General features: G+C 41.6%; 1 protein-coding gene across 5 annotated transcripts in view; it reads left to right on the top strand.

Annotated features, from left to right (window-relative positions):
• The window catches only part of LOC143065441 (corticotropin-releasing factor receptor 2-like), a 140,254-nt gene that overhangs the window by 97,680 nt on the left and 20,287 nt on the right, over positions 1-22,287 (top strand). For 4 of the 5 annotated variants that reach the window (XM_076239009.1, XM_076239008.1, XM_076239010.1 and 1 more), the window contains one exon: positions 6,145-6,249. In XM_076239009.1, coding sequence (XP_076095124.1) covers positions 6,145-6,249 — 105 coding nt within the window. Of the gene's footprint in view, positions 1-6,144; positions 6,250-22,287 lie in introns of those variants that run through there. The other variant, XM_076239011.1, reaches the window with a different exon arrangement.

Genomic DNA, 22,287 nt, shown 5'->3' with positions numbered 1-22,287 from the left:
TCCTTGTGAACAGCAACCCTCTATCAAGAAAATCATGATAGGAAATGCAAGCACGGGAATATCGTATCAATTGGGAGATATTTACCCCGTATGCAGGTGCTGCTGGAATGTTGCTACTTAGAAATGGAAAGTTCACAATTGGAAAGCTGAAATCATCTCTTTTGTCGTAAAGTTTTGTTTTCAACCGACCCTCATTGTCAATTTCTAGATGTAAGTCAAGATATGAGGCCGACTTAACTGTCTCTGTAGTATCCTTTATCTCTAGCTCGATGGGATAGATGCGTTCCACATAGTCACCAAATTTTGAATTATTTAGTGAAAGAACATCATCTATATAGCGGAAAAAGGATATTGCTAACTTCTTATCTTTCTTCCTAAGAAGTTCCTGCATGAAGTCAGCCTCATAATAATAAAGAAACAAGTCGGCAAGTAGAGGGGCGCAGTTTGTTCCCATTGGAAACAATCTATGTAAACTATGTTTTCACTTTTGAATATTATTTCACATTCTGGCATAGCTTACAGAATGAGTTTTGACTATTGTTGAGGGACGTACAATTTTACAAATATTTTTAACACGACGATGCGACTGTTTATTGAAACATTTACTTCAAGTAAATCGCTTTGCTTGGAGTAGAAAATACACATATGTTTTTTCCCCATAACAATTCTTTTGTTTCCCTTTTTTCCATTTTAATAAACCCCATTCACTGTTACTAACCGAACCAATTCATTTGGAGAGAAAAAAGCAAGTATGTGAGCACTTTAAAGAGTATTTACATTCATTTAACATTTTCACTTAAACTACTATCAAAAAAATAATGCAATGTTTTGATAAGTTAGGCAGAAATGTAATATCGTTTGTGTGATCAACAGCATGAGTTCCTTTGAGAAGATTTCGACAAACGTTTTACAGTTTCATTTGATTATTTCCATTCTCTTGACGGAAATGGACACATTCAATCACATTATTTGACACGATTTGTGACAAGTACTGATATTTTCCCGCGTTTTAGATAAAGCAGAAGCCATATGTCTCGTGCGTGTAGCCAGAGTTTTCCGGAACATGGTCGCCAGCAATTTGTCAATATCAACATTTCAGTTATTTCATTTGTTTTTGATAGTTTTGGTTTTTTTTTTTTTTTTTTTAATTGTAAAATATACAATATTAAGGTCACTGTGCCCAATCAACAAATTTGATCGATTTGCCTTAACGGCTATATTTTATATCATTGGAAAGAGGAGAACAAACCTCATCGAAATATCGTTGTCGTCGTTGTCTGCCGTGGTCACGTTTTTTTTAAATCAGGGTCAAAGCAAAAATTTCAGAAAAAATGCACAGTCACATTTAGATAGCTTGTTTCTCCTACATATATGCGATTGGAGCAAAATAAAAACATCTTATTTATAGAAAAATATCCTTTGTATCCACATTTAGAACTTATTTTATATTTTTAACGCCAAAATGACTTTAGATAGACATTTTTGCATATAGGGTGCAAATTTGAAATTTTCAAACAGTTGTTAAATAACAGTGACCTTGACTTATTTCGATTTCTAACTTTGAAATTTTTGTATTCAATTCATTACAAGTAAGATCAAAAGATATTTTTTAGATCTTAACTTTAATAGTTTGTCGAAAACAAAATGTATTTTTCACGTCTTTTGATAGTAAGGTGTTCGTCAATTTCTAGGTAAATATCAAATTTTTGTTATTGGGTGTGCAAGAGTATATATATATATGATTTGTTTAAAAATTTGTGTAACATTAACGTCAAACTTGGTTGAATGTAAAATTCTGTTTATAGCTTTGATTTTCAGAAGTAAAAATTAATGCAAACGGAGAAAAAGGGGGGGGGGGTAAAGTTCTGAAAACAAAACGTCTATTAGAAACAGATAAAACACCCCATTCTACATAACAGATAATTAAATGAGCAACAATTGGCTATAATGTTTACAAGTATTCAAAAATTGTTAAGGGAGAGGGTTATTTACAAAACCGATGTATTTTACAAGCAATTGCAAACATAAAAGGCGTGAGAAACCAAAGGGACATTTAAAACTGACAACAGCATTGCAAAAATACGAAAAAAAAGAACTAATGCAAATAGTAAATTATGATCGAAGCTAGTATTACCTACTAGGTTCTTTGGTTTCCTGTAGCTTAAGCCCACCAACCACGTAAAGGTCAGAGACCATATGGCAGGGTTTGTTTTTTTTTTTTTTTTTTTTTTTTTTTTTTACATATATTTCCCCACTAGATAGATTATTACTATATTTTCTACGATTTCAAAATTGAGTAGATGTTATATTTATTGTTTAGAAAATATTATGGACTGCTTAATTTTCATTCGATAGCTAACAATGATTCATAAGGTACAAACAGAAAATGAAATCTTATACATCGTCATCTTTGTTGTCATCAATGTTTCTAACTGCCACCAGACGAGTATTTACAAATGTCATATGCCTGACATGGGCATAAATCTGTACATGATAGATTTTGTTCGAATCAAATGCAAACTAAATCTTGCAGAAATCCATATGACATCTGACCTTCGAGATAGAAAGGAACAAGTCATTTTTTTCCATCCGAATTGAAGAGTAGAATGAAGGATAGTTTTGCTATATGGGAAGACATCAAATTTATGTTTGGAGTGAAGCTCTTTATTACATATTGTTTAAAAATTTGTTGAGAATGGAAATGGGGAATGTACCAAAGAGACAACAACCGACCATAGAACAGACAATTTTAGCCAATTTAACGTTTAATTTGTTTATGTCACAATGATCTATTTTGAGTTTTGATTTGAGATCATTCAACGTAACAACAAGATCTCGAGCTGCATCTATAGTCTCTATAGATTCATCGATGTTACAATTAGAAAAGTTTGACAAATCGCAAAAACCGTCTGCATGGGTTGTACTTCAAGACTAAAAACTGTGCGCTTACCGATCCTAAACAGGGACGACGTTGTATCGCATCATGCAAAATATGTGCGGCTGGTAGAATGTTAGAGATGGCAAAGCTGAGACTTTTACATATTTTGTGGAAATGTATATAGCGGCGCAAATCTTGTGTGCAAGTTATAGTGTCCGTTTGAAAGTATAGCTCATGCGTATGCTGCATGGAGGGGAAGTAATGAACGTATAAGATCAGAACATCTGTATCTTGTGACTTTATTATTATCCTACCCTTGATGCCTTTCACACCGAACTCTTTGTCTACATGAATAGCTTGTAAAATCATGCGGTTATCTACTTCATCGTGCGTACAAAATAATTCTTAAAATCTAAATACCCCTTTTGAGCAGATTAAGGGTCCTTGGAAGTGCTAGGTAGATAAATAGCTTTCTCATTATCATAGTTACTGTTGATCTACCATGATGCTGAACAATCGATTCGCCAAGAAATCTGATCAGGGCCTGCTGGTTCTCACCGACTCTAAGAAACTTTTTCAAGTGAGGAATTTGACGACCTTCTATATATGACCGGAAACACCTTTACAGACGAACAAGAACTTGATTCAGCTTTAACATAACTTCAGTTGTGTCTGCTAGTGTAAGATTTATAGCAAGAATGGTGGTACAATAAATTGTAATCATCAGTACGAAGATGGTCTAGGTCTGAAGCATCATGCAATATACTTAAATATACATGATCTTTCATTGCTCCCAGAGCCTCGATAAAGCTTTTGTTTTTGCTAATTCCTCGCATATTAATAAGCAATTCAGTAGAAGAACCCAGACATATAACACTATATACACAATATTTATCCCATTGTATTTCATTCCTACTTCGTCTAGGGCTTGCTTGGCATAGTTTAACAGGACGGTGAATGTGCGCCATATTCCGGGTCTGAAACGTGACCGAAGGATTTGTTTTGTATATTACAATTATAACAAAACTATCAATTCAAAAAAACGATTAAAGTTATAAAAACCAACAAAAAATATTTCCTAAAACAAAACAACGATCTTCAAACTAACTAAAGTATTCAAAACATACAAATCGATCATACAACAAGCAAAAAAAGAGAAATGAAGTTAGTGATACTTGTCCTAGTTAATGACCCGATAGTGTAAGCTACAAAACGATAACGGCACGAGAAAAGGCGTATTTGAATCAAGGCAGAATTATCACTAAATGTGTTTTAAATTGTTATTTTCTTCTTACCGATTAACATTACACGAAAGACATTTGGCACATGTTATGAACCATGTCTTATTGATGTTATCAGAGTAAAAATCCCGTGAAAGGAACACACTATAAATTTTCGTTCGTTCAAAATCTGGTAAATTTCAGCTAAAAAAATAGTCTTACTAAAATCATGAAATACTTATACTTAAATTATATAAATCTTTTAAGCTTTTGTTATATGATAAATTTAATTGTTAAGCTAAATGCATGATAAGTATCATTTAAACAAATAACACAGAAAGCAATAATTTTATTTTTCGTGTTGAAGATGGCCTGTATGAGGAGGTATTTTTGGGTACCCTAAGAAACCACAAAATTTTGAAAAAGGTGACCACGGTAGCTTACGACGACATTCATGATTAAAAATATAATGATTTTCCAATAGTTTGCATATAAATATAGCCGTGTGTTATCCGTTAACGTAAACTCGTTAACTAGACGTCTTTTTCGATACTGGGCACCCTACTAAAAACGTCATATTGATTTGGAACCAACCCAGAAGTTGCGTATTAATGGCATAATAAATGATATTCTGTAATTTTGTTTAAATATAGTTTTACCCATTTTTAACTGTTAGAAGTGCAACTTTATTCGGTAGATTTCTTTGACAATCATACTTTTGTCCTTGTTTTTTTAAAGGACTGAAAACTAAAAAATGATTTTGACAAAAATCACAAAATTTTTTGAAGATTAAAAGTCATGAATGTACATGTGTGTTATGAAATTATATTAAAAGAAATAGAGAAAATTGAAACAAAAGTTTTTGCTGAAAAACAGTGCAACTGCAATGTAAAGTATTTACTAGCAATAATAAAGTTTTGGTTTTGTAGACATGTATCAATTCTTTATTGTGAAAAGTAAGTACTACAAGTGCAGGAGAGATCTTTTCATTCATTGTTGTAATGTCAATGTTTTATCCGTCAGATGTTAAGGATCCCACACTGAAGACCCTGCGACACAATGCCCAATGTTTACTGCTATATAATATATATGTTGAAGTACACAATCTACAGTAATTATACTTCGACAGATCCGCTACTAAATAATGATATTATCTCTAAATATTTCTCCACTTTGTTATTTATTGAACCAAATCAATACAGTTGTATGATATGAATCATAATTTGATTAATTATGTTGCTGATTTCTAGTGATTTTGGTACAGGAAGAAATGTTCAAATATCACTGATAAAAATTTGTCCCAGAAACACACTGCAAACTTCGTATCGTTTACTGATGCTTCCAATGTTATTCTAAGAAAAGTGGTCGCTTGGCTGTTATTGAGACGGCCATTATATTTCTGACAACTGCGGGGACATATCCTTTACAGGCGTTAGCAATGTTTTTATGAAAACTACACGAACATGTCCGTTATTGGTGTGATATTATTTCTTTGATAATTATACTATGCTATAGCCTTTACTTGGGCTATCATATAATATGCTTGAGTAATGCGTTTACGCTTCTGGGTTAAAACATATATTTAAAACCTAAGCAAACAAAACGCTTTTAGAATTGACAGAAAAATATAATTCTAGTAATATAACATAACTAGTAGGCTTGAAAAATAAACCCTTTATGTAGTGTCGTCGTTTTGAATTAGAAATCATCAGGTGGGAGGAGATAATAACTTCTGTACATTAAAAGTTAAATAACTAAAATACCTAGGAAAATTCAAAGCGGAAAGACGTTTATAAAATGTCAAAAGCTCAAACACATCACACGAATGGATAACAACTGACATATTTCTGACTTGGTACATGCTTTTCCTTGTGTAGAAACTTTTGGATTAAACCTTGTTTTATAGCTAGCTAACCCTGTCACTTTTATAACAGTGTATTTTTCTAATGGTTGGTGTTGTAAAAAAACTACAAATAAATCTCACATTACAATTTTCATTGATTATCTTGAAGTATTATAATTGCAATTATATCTCTGTACTTTCAGGTGAGGTATACTGTAAGGCTGAGTTTGATGGCCTGGTATGTTGGCATTCAGCCCTAGCTAATTCAACCATATCACTGAGATGTCCGATTCCAGTTGACCTGCCTGGTAAGTTCGCAAGTTTATTTGTGATCTTTATGGCTTGCCCAGTATTATGTAAAATTTATTGATATTAAAACTGACAATGAAAACGGGGAATATGCCAAGGAGACAAAAATCCTACCAAAGAGCAGATAACAGTCGAAGGCTACCAATTGGTCTATCAACGCAGCGAGAAAAACCCGCACCGGAACTTGGCCTGTGCATGTTAAAACCTACGATATTGAAATTCTTTTTAAAGCGGCTTGTATACCTGAGTTTGATTGGTGCGCCATATCTGTATACTGAGTTTGATTGGTGCACTATATCTGTATACTGAGTTTAATTGGTGCACCATATCTGTATACTGAGTTTGATTGGTGCACTTTATTTAAATGCTACGTATGATGGTGTACATTACAGCATAACTTTTACTGTATATGGATGTTCTGGTTTCATGCAGATTTATTTTATGTGATGTGTATTCTTTGCGATTTTTTTTTTAATTTTCGTTGAAATATGTAATATTATGTTTACATGTCGTCATATGATAAAACATGAGTTTCTTGTTGGTTTAATTTACAACGAGGCAGTTCCCTGCACTGAATGATTCAAAATCTGCATTTGCACGAAAATCTCTTTACTTCTTTCAGGATTGATTACCAATGTTTCAATGCAATCAAAAGTGCAAAGAAATTAGATAATGGATTCTTAACACTTTATCATCTTTTGCAATTTATTGAATTTCCGCGGGCAAATATTTTCTGCTGTTTTTTTAAGCACATATAAAACCTTTATAGTTATCTTTCTGTATGCACAATAATTACGACCAAAGAGGCACTCAGAAGCTGCGATTCCGATACAGACATACAGACTGTAAACAAATACAAAACAAAACAAACATATTAAATCTTAATACCATCTACACATACACATTACAATGAATTCTAAGTATCGATGATAATTGGCAATTAACACTTGGTGGTTAGAGAAATAAATGGCACCAAAGGCCATTGATGATCACTTCTTCAAACATAACTCTGAGGTCAGTGTAATGGCAACGAATATCACAAAAAAAAAGATTATTTATACTACAGGACACATATTTTATAACTGCATGGTTGGCCAAACAGTCCTCTAATTACAGAACTGTTTACACCCTTACACAATGCACAACATTTAGCAACTTATTATTATTAAAAAAGATGAGGAAGATATCAAAGAGAGATTCAAAACTCATCAATCGAAAATAAACTGACATTGCCATGGCAAACGACCAAAAACAAAAACAGACAAACAATACCCCTAAGAAAACTGGGACAGATCTATGGCCAGACTAACCAGATCTTGCTTTACTAGTGACACTGTCAATGTCAATGCAAATGATTGTTTCCTATCTAAACTTTACATGCGTTTCATATAACGTTTTACCCGTAAAAATAATAATATGTAAAATTTAAAGCATACTCTACCAGCCATTCCGAACTGAGGCAGTCATGGCGAATATTCCTCTGACCATGCCGTAATAGTAATTTAATAGCCATTACTGGAGAGCGGCAATAGTCGTCTTGAATCCAATAATAGATTGTTAATAACTGGGTGTTGTAATTAACCTCACATTATTACTATAATAACCGCTCTTTAATATACATTAACTCCTAATTCAAACCAATAAGTGATCAATACATTAAGTAAATTGCTGTTAGTTGTTATCGAATGATCAGATTTATAACAATAATGTCATGTGTTCTACTTTCCATGATTACGGACATTTTATAGAATGACTTGGCAGAAAAATACAATGTTATTAACCAAATAAAAATCCAATTCTCCAATACGCCAATAATGCGATTCTAAAACTGTACCACGTGAAACATTTTCCTGAGCTAGAGAAAATACACAACTTTCTAGCAATGGTATGATATTATATCATCATGACATCTAGTCCTGAATTGGATGTGTTTTAAGAAAATTGAGTCCTAACCCTTTTATACTTATATCATTGTATTTATATTGTTACTCAGCTTGATAAAAGACAGATATGTTGTCGCCTCTTAGATGAGTTATAACAACACAGCGTGTTCCTTGTCGGAATAGGGACGTTAAAGTCGATGTCTCGTCTATGGAAAATATTGCACTATCAGCACTTTGAATAACCCGATCCGATGTAATTTTATCTTCTTGTTCCTATTAATCTTCTCTCTGACAAACCATTAGATTTAGGTTTCTTTCACCAATACTACTAGTATTAGGTTTAGACTTCTTTCACCCAATACCATTAGATTTAGCATACTTTCACCAATACCGTTAGATTTAGGCTTCTTTCACAAATACCATTAGATTTAGCATTCTTTCTACAATACTGTTAGATTAAGGCTTCTTTCACCAATACCATTAGATTTATGCTTCTTTCATTTATACCATTAGATTTAGACTTCTTTCACCAATACCATTAGATTAAGGCTTCTTTCTCCAATACAATTAGATTTAGGCTTCTTTCACCAATACCCATAGATTTATGCTTCTTTCACCAATACCATTATAATGAGGCCTTTTCTACCCCTCCCTTTATATTTGGGCTTTAAGTTATTCTAATACCATAAGATTTGGACATCTTTCAATTCAGGTGAGATACAAAAAAGTGGCTTCAAATAGCGCCAAAGAATGTTAAATCATATAATGTCTTAGTATATATAAGGATATCGAACTTCTTGAACCGCTTAAATGACAATTTTGATGTAATCTATTATCGAAGACAGGAAGTATCCTGTAATGTTAATTATTTAATATGTATAATGTATAATCTAATAAGTCAATGCTTTCAAAGTCTATGTTTTCCAATATGTTTCATTAAATGAAGTAATTAATGACAAAAACGAAATTAGAAAAAGATCAAGACATAGGAGCTAGGGAAAATCAATGATGTTTTAAATAATTAAACCTTTATGTGAGACATGCATTTGACTTCCTTTTTGTCACAGTAATTCTCCCGCATCATCTTATATAGGATTTTTATGTTATTGCTTCAAAAATTTATTATTTTATATTTTTCAATATATTCGTGTCTACGTGAATGGTACTGTGTTCCATACATAAATATTCATAAAATAAAATGGTATACGTGTAATGCCTGTGCTATTAGTGTGAAGTGACAAAACAAAACAAAATCAACAGGATCTGAAATCTGGAATAGTTAGGGAAAAAAAAGATTAGCTTCCAAGTTGTTCAAAATTTTCTTTATGATAAAAAAATCTATAAATCTAATGTTTTGTACGGAAGCATAGGTTCCATGTTTATCAAATGAAAGCATTTAACCCTTAGATAATTCACTTGTTTGTCTCAAAGACACCCTTGTGATAATGACAGATCGATTTTTCTGTTTGTCCCTTTTATCAAAGTGGCCAGCAAAACGACAATTTGACCAATTGTATGTATCCATTTAAAAAAACATCTGATGCATCAAATCACATAGACTGATGTCAAATCACATTCACCGAACATCAAATCACACTGACTGATGCGTCAAATCACAGTGACCGACCAATCAATCATTTTTGCACACTGCCTGATCAGTCAAATCACCTGACTTAATGCCGGAGGTCACTAAACGCTCTTCAACGATCTTCAGAAAACCGACATGCCTAAATCGCCCGGGTAGATATATCAGGTTTATTTCATGGTCTCTCCTTTTGTTGATGTTTAGATCTGATTTTAGATACTTTGATAATACTATTTCTTTATAAATATTTACATATATTGACAATTTTGCCTAGAAGTAAAACCATTAAAACACAGTTCGCTAGATGTTATACCCCTGTTTGGTTTAAAGATTGACCATAACGTGCAATAACGTATCTCGTTTTGCCAAAGATATACGTTAAGATAAAAACTGTCATACATGTAGGAGGTTTACTACGCTCTGACAGACCTAATTACACCCACCACTTTCATTTGTAAAATTATTGTAAAAAAGCCAGGAATATGACAGTCAATTAACAATGGTTCCAATTGCCAACTTGCTCGAACTTTTTCTGTATTATTGGATATTTTGTTATCTATCTTGAAGAGTAAAACATTATTTTTTTTTATTTCTGTCTTATACTTTTATGCGTTTTGTTGTTTTTAGAGAAATAACACATTTGATTTTTGCCCCACTTCTCTTTTATTAAAATGCAACTTCGTAATTTTCAAAATAAAAAAGAGGAAAATATGATAAGAAGTTGACAATGAAATAGTCTCAATTTAGACTTTGCTGAATCTTGAAATCAAATCTCCTTCACGGTCCTTCGCCACTCGTGCATTAAATGTATTAGTTCCTACTCGAAGAAATGATTGTAGAAATATCATTCTATTTTAAGCGTCCATTGTGTAAAACTAATGCGGACTGTGATGTGATTACTCTCTCTTTGTAACTAGATCGCCGGAATTGTTTCATGATTGTTCCTTTGAGAGTACGGATATTATACAGATTTACAAGCAATCACTTGACAAATCCATTCGAGACTTCAAACGAGATTTTATTTTTTAACAGAAACAATTATATGATAAACTTGGGAGGTTGTGTGTTGAATTGTCGTATTATTTCCAGATATCATGGAACAAATTAACTATTTTTCAGATCAATATATTAATGTTTTATATAAAAATTGTCAATTATTTTTGTAATTGTCTTCTCGCTTTATGTCTAATAATGTTATTTTTGTCTTGATATACGTTGTTATCGAAGACAAACTCATCTGTTTCAAAATCATCTTAATATTAAACTTCTCACAGTGTTCCTTCGAATTTAAAATATTTGTTTTGTGTAACCAAACATTTTAATTCTTGAAAGTTTGGAATCGTTGAAATAATTGAACAAATGGAAAAACGTTAATTGGTTCATGTGTTTTTGCCAGTAAGTTCCAAACAGCATTGACATGTGCTGTGTAAGGGTAATGATTACAAATTATAAGGATTTAAAGTCAACTGTCAAACAGTCAAACAAGAGACTCACGCAATGCTGAGGAATTGATTCCATTTGATCCGTTGTTTTTTCCAAGATAGAAAATTAGTTAATGTACTTTCAGCTTTGAACGAAAAATATAAGACAACTATTTAAATTGGCATTGAAATTTCCATTACAAAAACAATAAAACAGTACCGATTTATTGCTTGAACTAGTATCTTGTTAGAGTCAAAGTTTAAATATGTCTACAATTTCGATAACCGTTTCCATAATGGAATGCATAACGTCGGAAAGCAATATTAGCTTGTACAAGAAAATAAAGTTTTTCTGCTTTCTCTATTTCACTCTCTTTCTCCCTCCTCTTTTAATTGTTTCATCTGTAGATCTGTAGTTGTCTGTACTTTTTTCAACTTTTTTTTCTCCCGCGCATAGTCTATGTCAATCAAAAGTCTTATCTAGTGTTGTTCAGTCGTTATCTGATTGTTAATTCTGTAGTCAATGCGTTCATTGTATGGTGAGAGAATGAACCTTGATTCTATAATACCCGGTAATTTTCACACGTTCTGAACTGTTTCCTCCATTATATTTCCGGGAATTTGTACCTTTTTTTTACTCGTTATGCTATTTGTAACTTTAATAACTTCTTTATATTTTAAAAATAATAATTTTACATAATGGTTGGCTTTAAGGCAAATATTATTCGTCCTTTAAGCTGCGAATGAGAACATTTCCTTTTGTAAATTTATCCTTCAAAATTTATTTGACTGCAAAACAAAATGATTATTTTCGCACACATCTTCCATTTTTTTATTCAAAGTTAATCTTTATAGATGTTTTGATAATTTTTAATTTCGTTCTGACACTCTTTATTTATTAATTTATATTATTCATTAAATACAAGTCTAACTTGTCTTCGTATCCTTCGTTTTTGTCTATTGTCAGTAGTGTCATAATGACAATTCTGCCGCAAGACCATTTTCCATGCAGAAATCCTACATCAGACCCCAAATTTGGGCCCCCGGGATGCAAATGGGTCTTGAGTGAGTCGGGGATGCTGAAAAAGTGCTTGGAGGTAATAATTCACCAAAATAGATTAAAAAATTTGGAAATCCAATAAATCATGAATTCTGAATCTTTTCAAAAGATGGATCAACATATCCGATTGCTAGGTCCCGTGCGGGAAGAGAGCGACGAGGAAGTGAGAAAGAGGGCACAAGCTCAAAGGGAGGCCAGACGCGAGCCGATTCTGAGGTGGCGCGACCTGCCTTGGGAAATATTCCAAGTCGTGGAGGTCAAGGAGACGAAAAGCCAGTGCGGGGAGGGTATGATTCTGACGTTGGAGAGGAAAGGGGTAAAGACCAAAGTCTGGGCGTGCAGCAGGATGATCTGGGAATTGCGGCGAATATCGCAGCAAAAGTGGCACCTGCTCAAGATCGATAATTATGGGATGAAGAAGTCAAAGAAGAGCGGGTATGACTACTTTGACTTCGAAGTGGTAATTTGAGAGGGGGCGTGGGAGAATCCTTTTCTGATGGGGAAACCCATCGGAAAAAGATACTTGAGGACTGGGATCAGCGAGGGTCTTGGGAATGCTTGGCTAGACTTTCGCTGAATGGGGGCGATGGCTGGCGTAGTCGATCCTTTCCATCGTAGTAATTCTTCAGACAGACGGCAAAGGTACCATCTTCACCCGGGAGCTGAGACTGATAGGATCTGGCCAAGCGGAGAGTATCGCGATGCTTCATCTTCTTCTTGGCGATTCGCTTGGTGATCAGCGAGAGCACTAGAGTGGTCGTAGCACTCAAGCATGCGAGGGATCCAAGGGGGAGGGACGCCGCGACACCAACCCCGGTCAAGGCCGATCCCATGGTGCCGCTGGTGAGCAATAGACTGCTGATCGAGGCCGCAGCCAGGACGATGGAGACTACCTTATCAAGTCGCTTATAGATCCGAAGCATGCGGGAATATTTCTGGACCTCGGATTCTAGGAAATCCTCGAGTCTGCCATCTACTTCATCATCCATTTATTTATAGGAGCATGCCGAGCAGGGGTACGTTCTTGAAGGGGCTATTAGGACCTAAGATCAGGCCGGAACCATCGTGGAATTGCTGACCCCGCTTTAGGTAGAGGCCGTCACCTTGGATAATGCGGGCATTGGACGGTTTGAGGTAGAGACCTTTGCCGCTAGGTTTCACCGTGCACACACATCCACCACGCTTCAAATACAACCCAGAGCCGATGGCTTTGGAGATAGCAGTGCTACCCAAACCACTCAAAGCACCCACTCCGAGGGCAGGTAAAATGGTCTTGGCTACCATGGGAAGGGCTCTCATAGCCAGTCCGGCCAGCATGGGGAGGAAACCACCTACTTTCTGCATATTCTCCTTCAGTTGGGTGGCACTCAGCTCCAGATTCATACCACCGGAGCCTTTCTGGAGAAGCTTGGTAATCTTTTGGATTTGACGGGTGGTGAGAAGCATCGCGTGCTCCCCTCGAAGATTTGCATGGGATAGGCGGATGGTGACGGGGCAACCCTTCTTGGCTACCCTTTGCAGCTTATCAGCTTGACCTTTCGTTAAGTTCAAACCATATTCTTGGTAAGTCATTTATCTATACTTCGCGAAGATGAAAGCGTATAGTGAGATGCTCACCGCGTAGATCGATGGGGCGACCGTCTTGATCGGTGAGATAAGTCTGCATACGATTGATCGTCCTCAGAGTCACGGGTAGGTAGACTAGGTTTTTTGGATTTTGGAGGATCTTCATGCCGGGGTCGACGCCTGGGAAGAAGCTATAGATGGTGGACTGCTGGGAGCCATTGACGAAGCTACCATGGATGATATCACTATTCACCATGATGCTATTGATGCTGATGATATTGACGATGCGCTCACCCTCTCTGTAGCCATTCGTGGATCTGTCGTGAGCATACATCTTACGATCAAACCCCAGCACGTCAGCGATGCTATTGTCGACGTCGAAATCCACTTGATAGGTCGTGGCCTGGGTGAGCGTTGCTCTCAGGGTCGCGCGATTTGCATCGATGATGATCTTTTTCTTGTGCTTGTTGAGCAGCATCTGGCGCTGAATCTCCTCATTGATGTCGTTGATGCCATAGGAGCCGGTGCTCAGGGTGATGGGAAACCAGCGACGGCCGTTATTGGGGGAGTAGCGTAGGGAATTATTGGCTTCATGAATGTTGGGGATGGAGTAGTACGTCTCCAGATTCACCAAAGCCATCTCGTAGTCCTTGTTTTCACGTAGCTGCACGGGTGGGTTAAATCTGGTCAGGATTCGGCTACCGGTGCCGGATACGATGAAGGAGAACCCCTGCTTGGGCTCGGTATTGGTGGCGATTTTCCGCAAAAGTGAAGCGTCCATTTATATAATTATCCTCAAAAAACGACGTTCATCTTCCGGCCATCGGATTCGAACTGGAGGATTCGATCGGAGATGATCAGGGCGAAGGCTTCGGTGGCGGCAGGTACGTTGCGCTCAAATTCGGCTCGGATCTGGATATCCACGGTGGATTCCTTCAAGCGCTCGGACTGATGACTCACGTCGATCACGAAGAGAGGGTAGAGATCGATGAAGTCGGAGGGATTGACGCCACCATTGCTGAGCAGACTTTCCATGCTATGGAAATGCTTGCGGAAATCGGCAGCCTGCTTGAAGACTCTGGCGATCTTATTCTGGGTGAAGCCGGCATCGTAATCCACGGCGGGATAGCGCTCTGCATTGAGGGTCACGTGGATATTTCGCAATCGGCAGTGATCGAAGACGGCAGCATTATGCGTCTGATCATTGCTCCTATCCGTCTGGAAGGCGACGATGATCCATCGAGGTTTCTCGCGTCCGCTTTTGGCAGCCAGGCGCCAGTTGAATTGAGTGGTCTGGGGCACGGCTATGGAATCGCACTGCCTCATGCGGAATCCGCAGTCGATCTTGGACTTACTCTGGATGGTCTTATAGAGCCGCAGCTTATCTTGATCGGAGGGGGTGACGTGGGGGACGAACCAGGAGACCTTGCTCAAGACTACTTTGGCTACGTCATTGACGGCGACGGCTCTCAGCACCGCATTGGCATCCGAATCGCGCACCAGAGAGAGCTCGTGCTTGAATCCATAAACGATCTTTTCGTAGTCGGCGGCAAATCCAAAGATATGCTTGAGGGGAATAGCGAAGGAGAATGACCCCTTGGAAAGGGGTTTGGTGATGATATATCCATGCCGAGCTGCGAATCCGGTATTTTCCGCTTCGGCATCGGCAGTGGAATCCTTGAACCATAGCTGGTTGAGTCCCTGGGATTTGGAGAAGTCGTCGGGGTAGGTGAGCATCCCCAGCATGGTGGTGGCGACGCCTGGATCGTTCAGATGCTCGATCTGCTGGCTGGAGAGTCGGTAGCTGATGCTGCGGAAGAGAAACATCACTCCATTATGAGCGAGCGATACGAGATCACCGTTGACGTAGGCGGTCCCGTCGTTTTTCTGAAGCTTGCCTTCGACTAAGAGGTAGCTCTCGGCGGGATGGAGAAACTCGTCCTGGGTCTCGATACTGATGCGGATTTCGGCACCGGCATTATTGAGCTGGGCACCGGCTTGGGGCTCATATTCGTGGACCTGATACTCCTGGAGACTTTCATCGAAGGTCAATCCTTCAGTGATGGAGAGAATTTCAGCCATTGCGTATTTATTTATAGCGCTGGACGAAGTCGTGGATGGTGGCGATGCCAGCGCCTGAGATGAGATTATTCAGGCGTGCTTGCTGCTGCGAGGTCCTTTGCTTCGGGATCTTGCTGGGGGCGTGTTGCTTTGGGATCTTGCTGCGGCGCGATACTTTCTCTACGACGTGGTCGACGGCCTTGGAAGCTCCCTTCTCGACTCCCTTGATAGCAGCATTGGTGGCAGCGCTCATGGCTTTGCTTCCTAAGGTCTTAGCGGTGGAGGAGGTAAATACACGCCCGAGAAGCTTCGTGGCGACGTCGAATAGTCCTCGACCACCCATCACATACTTTCGACGATATCCTTGATTAATCACGAGAGGCATAATTTATTTATAGGAGCTGACGATGCAGCTGAACGTACTCGCCATGGTCGACGTGCCCCAGACGCTTCATGGCGTCGAGGATGGCCACGATTTCGTTGCGTACCCCATTATTCCCTGCCTGGTAGGCGGCGGCGCAAAGATCCAGACGATCTAGCAAAGGGTCGAAGTCGTTTGGGAGAAATACGGCCGGCATACCGCTGCCAAATTTATCTTGCTTATAGATGTGCGATACGATCTCCTTCCATTTGTAGCTTCTGTTCGCTTTTTGGGGTCCTCGATAGGATGGAATTTCCTTGATACATGGCACCCGATGCTCGCAAGATCTCGCCATAGGTCATCAGATCTTCGGGATCGTACGATTCGGGACGCTTCATCACCATCAGCTCCCATAGGCCGGGGGTCCCTTTGTAGCGCACCCCATCCACGAAAATACCATCACCTTCGAAGTCGACGGGTAAGCCCCCGATCATGATGGTATTGCCTTCCACTCTCAGCCCAAACGTGTGGTCGGCGTTCGGAGTCATGCTGAGCTGGAGAAACTTCTGAGCCCGAGGTCCGAGGATAGTATCCATGGGTGGTTCGATGGGAAGTGGTTCGGGAGGCGGGGGTAGGGCTGGCACTGGTGCAGGTAGCCCCTCGATCGTTTGAGTGATCTGGGAAGCTGCTGCCTTTTGAGCCTCCACCACGGGCTTGAAGACCTTGGTGAGATCTCGGTCCAGGTCGATATTGCTGAGACGATGCTGCAGGTTGCTCGCTTGAATAGTCCGCTTCGTATCCTGCAGCTCTTTAGCGAGCGCCTCGCGCTGCTTTGGATCAGTGATCTTGATGAACGTCATTTATTTATAGCAGCATTTGGAGGTTTGGTCGTGACGAACCCAGAATGGTGATGGGGAATAAATTTCCGGAGAAAAAAAATCTCTGGAAATTTTCTTGCGCCGAACGCCTCCGAACGCCCCTAAGCGTTTGAACGAACGCCCCTAAGCGTTTGAACGAACGCCCCTAAGCGTTTGGTGCCTCCCGCATCGGTCTTCACCCGGTCTGCATGGATGCTTGCACTCGATACCTTTCTTCATCTTGGTATGGCAGAGTGGTTGTGGGGACCTTGATGGATGATTGAGATGCCTCGTGCATTGGTCTTTACCCGGGTGGCATGGATGCATGCACTGACTGCCACGAACAGTTTTGATGGTGCACTGCGGTTGCGGTTCTCGTGGACGTCCCCGGCGGCGAGAGAAGTGATTATAATTCCTTCCTGCAAAATCTTCAGGATCCATACGTTGCGCGAATTTTTCAGCACCGCATCTGCAGCAGAGGAAACCTGGGATACCCGTATAGCCAATAAATACGTCATACCACTCATGCTCGCACTCAGGGGTTGGGGCCGGGGGTGGTGGTGGAGGATCTAAAGCATCCAAATCTTCTTGATTCTCCAGAAAAAATTCTTCCATCATTCTATATATATTAGACTACGTAGAATTCATCTAAATTGCATCGATATTTTCCCGCCGCCTTGGGGCTCGAGAGATCGATGGTCAAGAAGCCGTAGGGTTTTGACCAGCAATGGTTGCATAGCTCATCGAACTGCTCCTTAGTGAGATCGTTGCAATGATCCCGACGCAGATGATCTCGATTCTTATCGTCCTGCTTGAAGAGGCAGATGAAGTTGGCATTCTCCCGGATCGATTGTCGGGGTAGCTTGAAGTAGTTTTGGCAGAGGTAGAAGCAGTCGACGTTATTATGGCGGCCGCGCACGTAGTAGTCCTCGCACTTGCTTTGCTTGCTCAGCATCAAGTCGTCGAAGACCATGAGATTCTTACGGTTGGGATCGAGCTGGCGAGGGTCGGGCACATCATTCCCTTGCTCGAAGAAGAACGGCTCGATGCTGACCGACCGAGTCGATGGCTTCAACGTTTCAAGCGCATCGATCAGTGAGTGGGGGCACTTCTCCTTGATGGAGATGAGCGTGCGGATATCTTCCTTCGAGAACCCTTTCGCCAGCGCCCGTTGCAGCAGTTGGTAGATGGGCTGGTGAAGAGACTTCCCAAAGACGTAAAGTCGATCGTAGTCGAGCCATCCGTCGCGCAGGAGGAGGTTATTCAGCAGCGTCGTCTTGCCGCAGTCGGACTTCCCGATGATGAGGCCCCGGATCGATCGATTGGGGAGGAGGAAGTGATTGGTCCTCGTGGGAGCACTATCGCTATAAGAGATATCTTCGATGTCCATTTATATAAAATAATGATCTACTGCGTGAAATGCCGTAGGAAGACGGATACGGTAGGATTGGAAGAGGTGATAACCAGCAATGGGCGGCGGCGGAAGGTGGGAACCTGCACCGTCTGCGGGGCTAGGAAGTCGCAGTTCGTGGCGGCTAAGGGGGCTGGACTCATGAATAAGCTGATCAATCGAATGCCCGTCGAAATGCATCTGCCAGGGCATAATTTCACCGGCCCGGGGACCAACCTGAGCAAGCGCTTGAATGCTGATGGCACTCCCAAGGCCTGGTCGAGACCCATCAATCGAGTCGATCAAGCAGCCTACCACCACGATCTCTGCTATGCCAAGCATAAGGATACGGCCGCTCGCAATTCCATCTGCGATAAGACGATGCTAACCTCGCTCGACGCCATGCCCAATCCCACTGCACGGGAACGTACGGATCGAAGCATCGTCAGACCCATCATTGGCACCAAGGCACGATTTGGATTGGGAGTAGGAAAAAAAAAAAGTGCGTTGGTCGGACGAGCTAGCCGAAGAGCTGCATAAGCCAGTCCGACGCAAATTCCAGAAGCGTCGCGTGGTGGTGGGCGGAGTGGACAAGACCTGGGCCGCCGATCTCGTAGATATGAGCGCCTTCTCCCGCGATAATCGAGGCTTCAAATATCTCTTGAGCATCATCGACGTCTTCTCCAAGTACGGATGGCTGGTGCCGCTCAAGGATAAGAAAGGATCCACGGTTCGGGATGCCTTTCGGACCGTCTTCAAGGATCGCACGCCGAAGAAGCTATGGACCGATAAGGGCACGGAATTTTATAATCGTGAGGTGAAGGATCTGCTCCAGAAGCACGACGTCGAGCTCTACTCCACCGAGAATGAGGAAAAGTCGAGCGTCGTCGAGCGCTGGAATCGCACCATGAAGGAGAAAATGTTCAAATATTTCTCAGCCAATTCGACGCGCGCCTACCTCCCCGTCTTGGACGATCTCGTCCGCCAGTATAATACCACCAAGCATCGATCTATCAAGATGACTCCCACCGCTGCCAGCCAGAAGCAGCACGAGGCCAAGGTCTTCTGGAATCTCTACGGCGATCTCCCACCCATGCAGCCTCAGCGATTCAACGTTGGCGATAAAGTCCGGATCACCAAGAAGAAGGGCACTTTCGAGAAAGGCTATACGCCTCGCTGGACGGAGGAAGTCTTCACCATTTCCCAGGCTCTAGGGACGCAGCCACCCACCTATCGCCTCAAGGATTTCAACGACGAGGAGATCCAGGGATCCTTCTACGAGCCGGAGCTCCAGCGCACCGACCAGGACGTTTATCGGATCGAGAAGATTTTGCGACGACGAACCCGAGGTGGGGTGAAAGAGGCCTTCGTAAAGTGGAAAGGATATCCCAAGGAATTCAACTCTTGGATCAAGCAATCCGACCTGGAATAAGCCTCCTATCAGTAATCTTTCCGGTCCCTTGAGAGAGACCAGAAAGGCTATGGGGAGATCAGCCCCGGTTGGAGGCGTGCCAACCTTCAAGCGTTGTCTTGATTGAGTCAATGGAACGATCATGATCATCAATTTCGCTCACCCGTCGTCTGGACCTACTAGACTTGATCTTCTTTTCTAGGTCGTTTATCCTGGACTGCATGCTTGCCACCAGCGCCTGCCAATTCTTAGCATACCATCCCTTGGTGACCGGCTCATCTGACTGGCTTCCCTCTGGCAGATTGCGGATCGCATGCCCTTGCATATCCAAGTCGATGCTCATCTTACCACCATTGGTCGATACGCACTCTGTCCTGTCTACCTTGTCTCTGGTGGCTGCATTGATCGAATCGTTGATTTCCATGGTCATCCGCTTCAGCTCCATCTTCAATTGGTTGCATTCTGACTGTAGGGCTTCGAGGTCTTTCAAGATTCCTTTCAGTTGATCGTCCACCCATTCCTTCGTCACGGCATCCGCGTCGTCTTTCGGCTCTCCCAACCCGGTGATGCGATAGTTCCTCATATCGAGATCTTGGAGCATGGAGCGAGCTGGGGCTCGTCTACTTGATCCAAATTTGTCCATTTATTTACAGTGAAAATACTACGTCGTCGAAGACCCAGCCGTCCGCCAGCAGCTTCAGCACGTGCAAGCAGAAATGCCCGCAGACCACGTCCCCACGTCGCTGCAGCTCATCGGTATTATATCGAATCTCCGGCCGTAGATAATCGACCATCTCATCGGGCGGAGGTAGGCCGTAAGAGTCGAAGTAGACTTTGAGCCCTCGGCGCTTATACCAGCAAGTCCAGTGCGTGCCGGGGCCATCGCGATCGTCGTGATTGAGGATGCCGCATTCGATGGGATTGGGGGTGGGTGGCAGGGCGTCGCGCATAAATACGCCTCTGAAGCGGGGGATTCCTAGGGCAGATGCAGCTTCCTCGAGCTCTACGTTCGAAAGGGGCTTATGGGGGAGGAGGATTCCATGCACTCGTATGCTGCTCATTTATTATTAGATCCGGTAGTGACCATGCGCTAGGGTATGGATCCCATCCGGCAGGATATACCGCTTATCGTCGTTGGAGGAGAGGGATTTCTTGCAGGATTCTAGGGTGAGGACCTGGTGGAGCCGACTGCGGATGATTTTCATCGAGCGATACTTCTCCTTGCCCGTATCCAGGCACTCCTTATAGTCAGCGAAGGTCAGATTGGTCTCGACCACGCTCTTCTTCACGCCCTTAGCCCTCTTGCACTCCTCGCGATCCACCTTGAAGGCATATGCTTTCGGCCGGAGACCTACGTACTCGGTCATCGGGTGGCCGGCGCACTCATCCTTGAATTTGCCGAGCACTTTCTTATTTACGCCGACTTGGATCCCGGACGCATGGTCTGGGGCATAGTTGGACGTATCGAAGCACTGCTGCACGCTCTCCGCCATATCCTTATATACGTCTTCCGTCTGAATATCGCAGATCAGGCTATCCGTATCCGTATAGCAGATGCTGAGTCGGTCGCCATACCGAGGCTTGAGGTAATCGTAGACGAAGTCGGCCATCAGGGTCTTTGATATATCAAGGATGGAGAATCCTAAGTAGATGGGCTTATCGAAGACCAGTTTGGTGCGATGCAGATGGACGGCGGCCAGATTCTTGCTGAAGACCGTCCTACGCTTGAAGTTGGGCTTGGCCACTAGCTTCAGGGCGATCTTCTCGCTATTGACCAGTCGCACGTCCACCCTATTCCGGATATTTTCCATGGTCTTCCCGAATACCGAGTTGACCATGAGCTTGAAGAAGTCCTTCTCGAAGTCTGTGGATGCTGCAGCCCTGCAAGCCGTATTCTTCTCCACGTAAGCCCTCAGCCATGGGCTCTGGGTGAATTTGAGGACTCGGTGGATCTTCTTCAGCTTCAGCCCCCGGGCAAGATACTTCTTGAGATTCACGTAGTGAACCACATATTTCTCCTTGTCGTGGAGGTTGGCCACCAGCTTCCTGACTCCATTGATCACCATGGATTCCGGTGCGAGGGGATAATCGTTGTGACGATCGTGGAGCTCCCTGGGGTATTCGAGATCCACTTCCAAGATATATCCCTGCTCATCCTCTTCGCCAAGCGTGCTGAGGTCTGGGACTTCCGAGGGGTTAATCCACTTGAAACCTCCGGTGGGTAGGGCCCGACTCATCGCCCATCCGTAAAGATTATTCGCGTCCAGATACATCAAATAGTTGGTCGGCTTGCTTGGATCGAAATCTTGCACGTAGGGATTATTCGCCCGAGCATATCTCTGAGACGCCATGGTCAGACCCCCGCGAATCCCCTTCTCGACCATGAGCATCATATCGGGGTCGGTGAGAAGCTCAAGCTTGATATTGCTAAACTTGAGTGCG

The sequence above is a fragment of the Mytilus galloprovincialis genome, chromosome 2 (genome assembly GCF_965363235.1).
Source record: "Mytilus galloprovincialis chromosome 2, xbMytGall1.hap1.1, whole genome shotgun sequence".
Lineage (NCBI taxonomy): Eukaryota > Metazoa > Mollusca > Bivalvia > Mytilida > Mytilidae > Mytilus > Mytilus galloprovincialis.
This window is presented reverse-complemented; position numbering and strand designations above follow the sequence as displayed.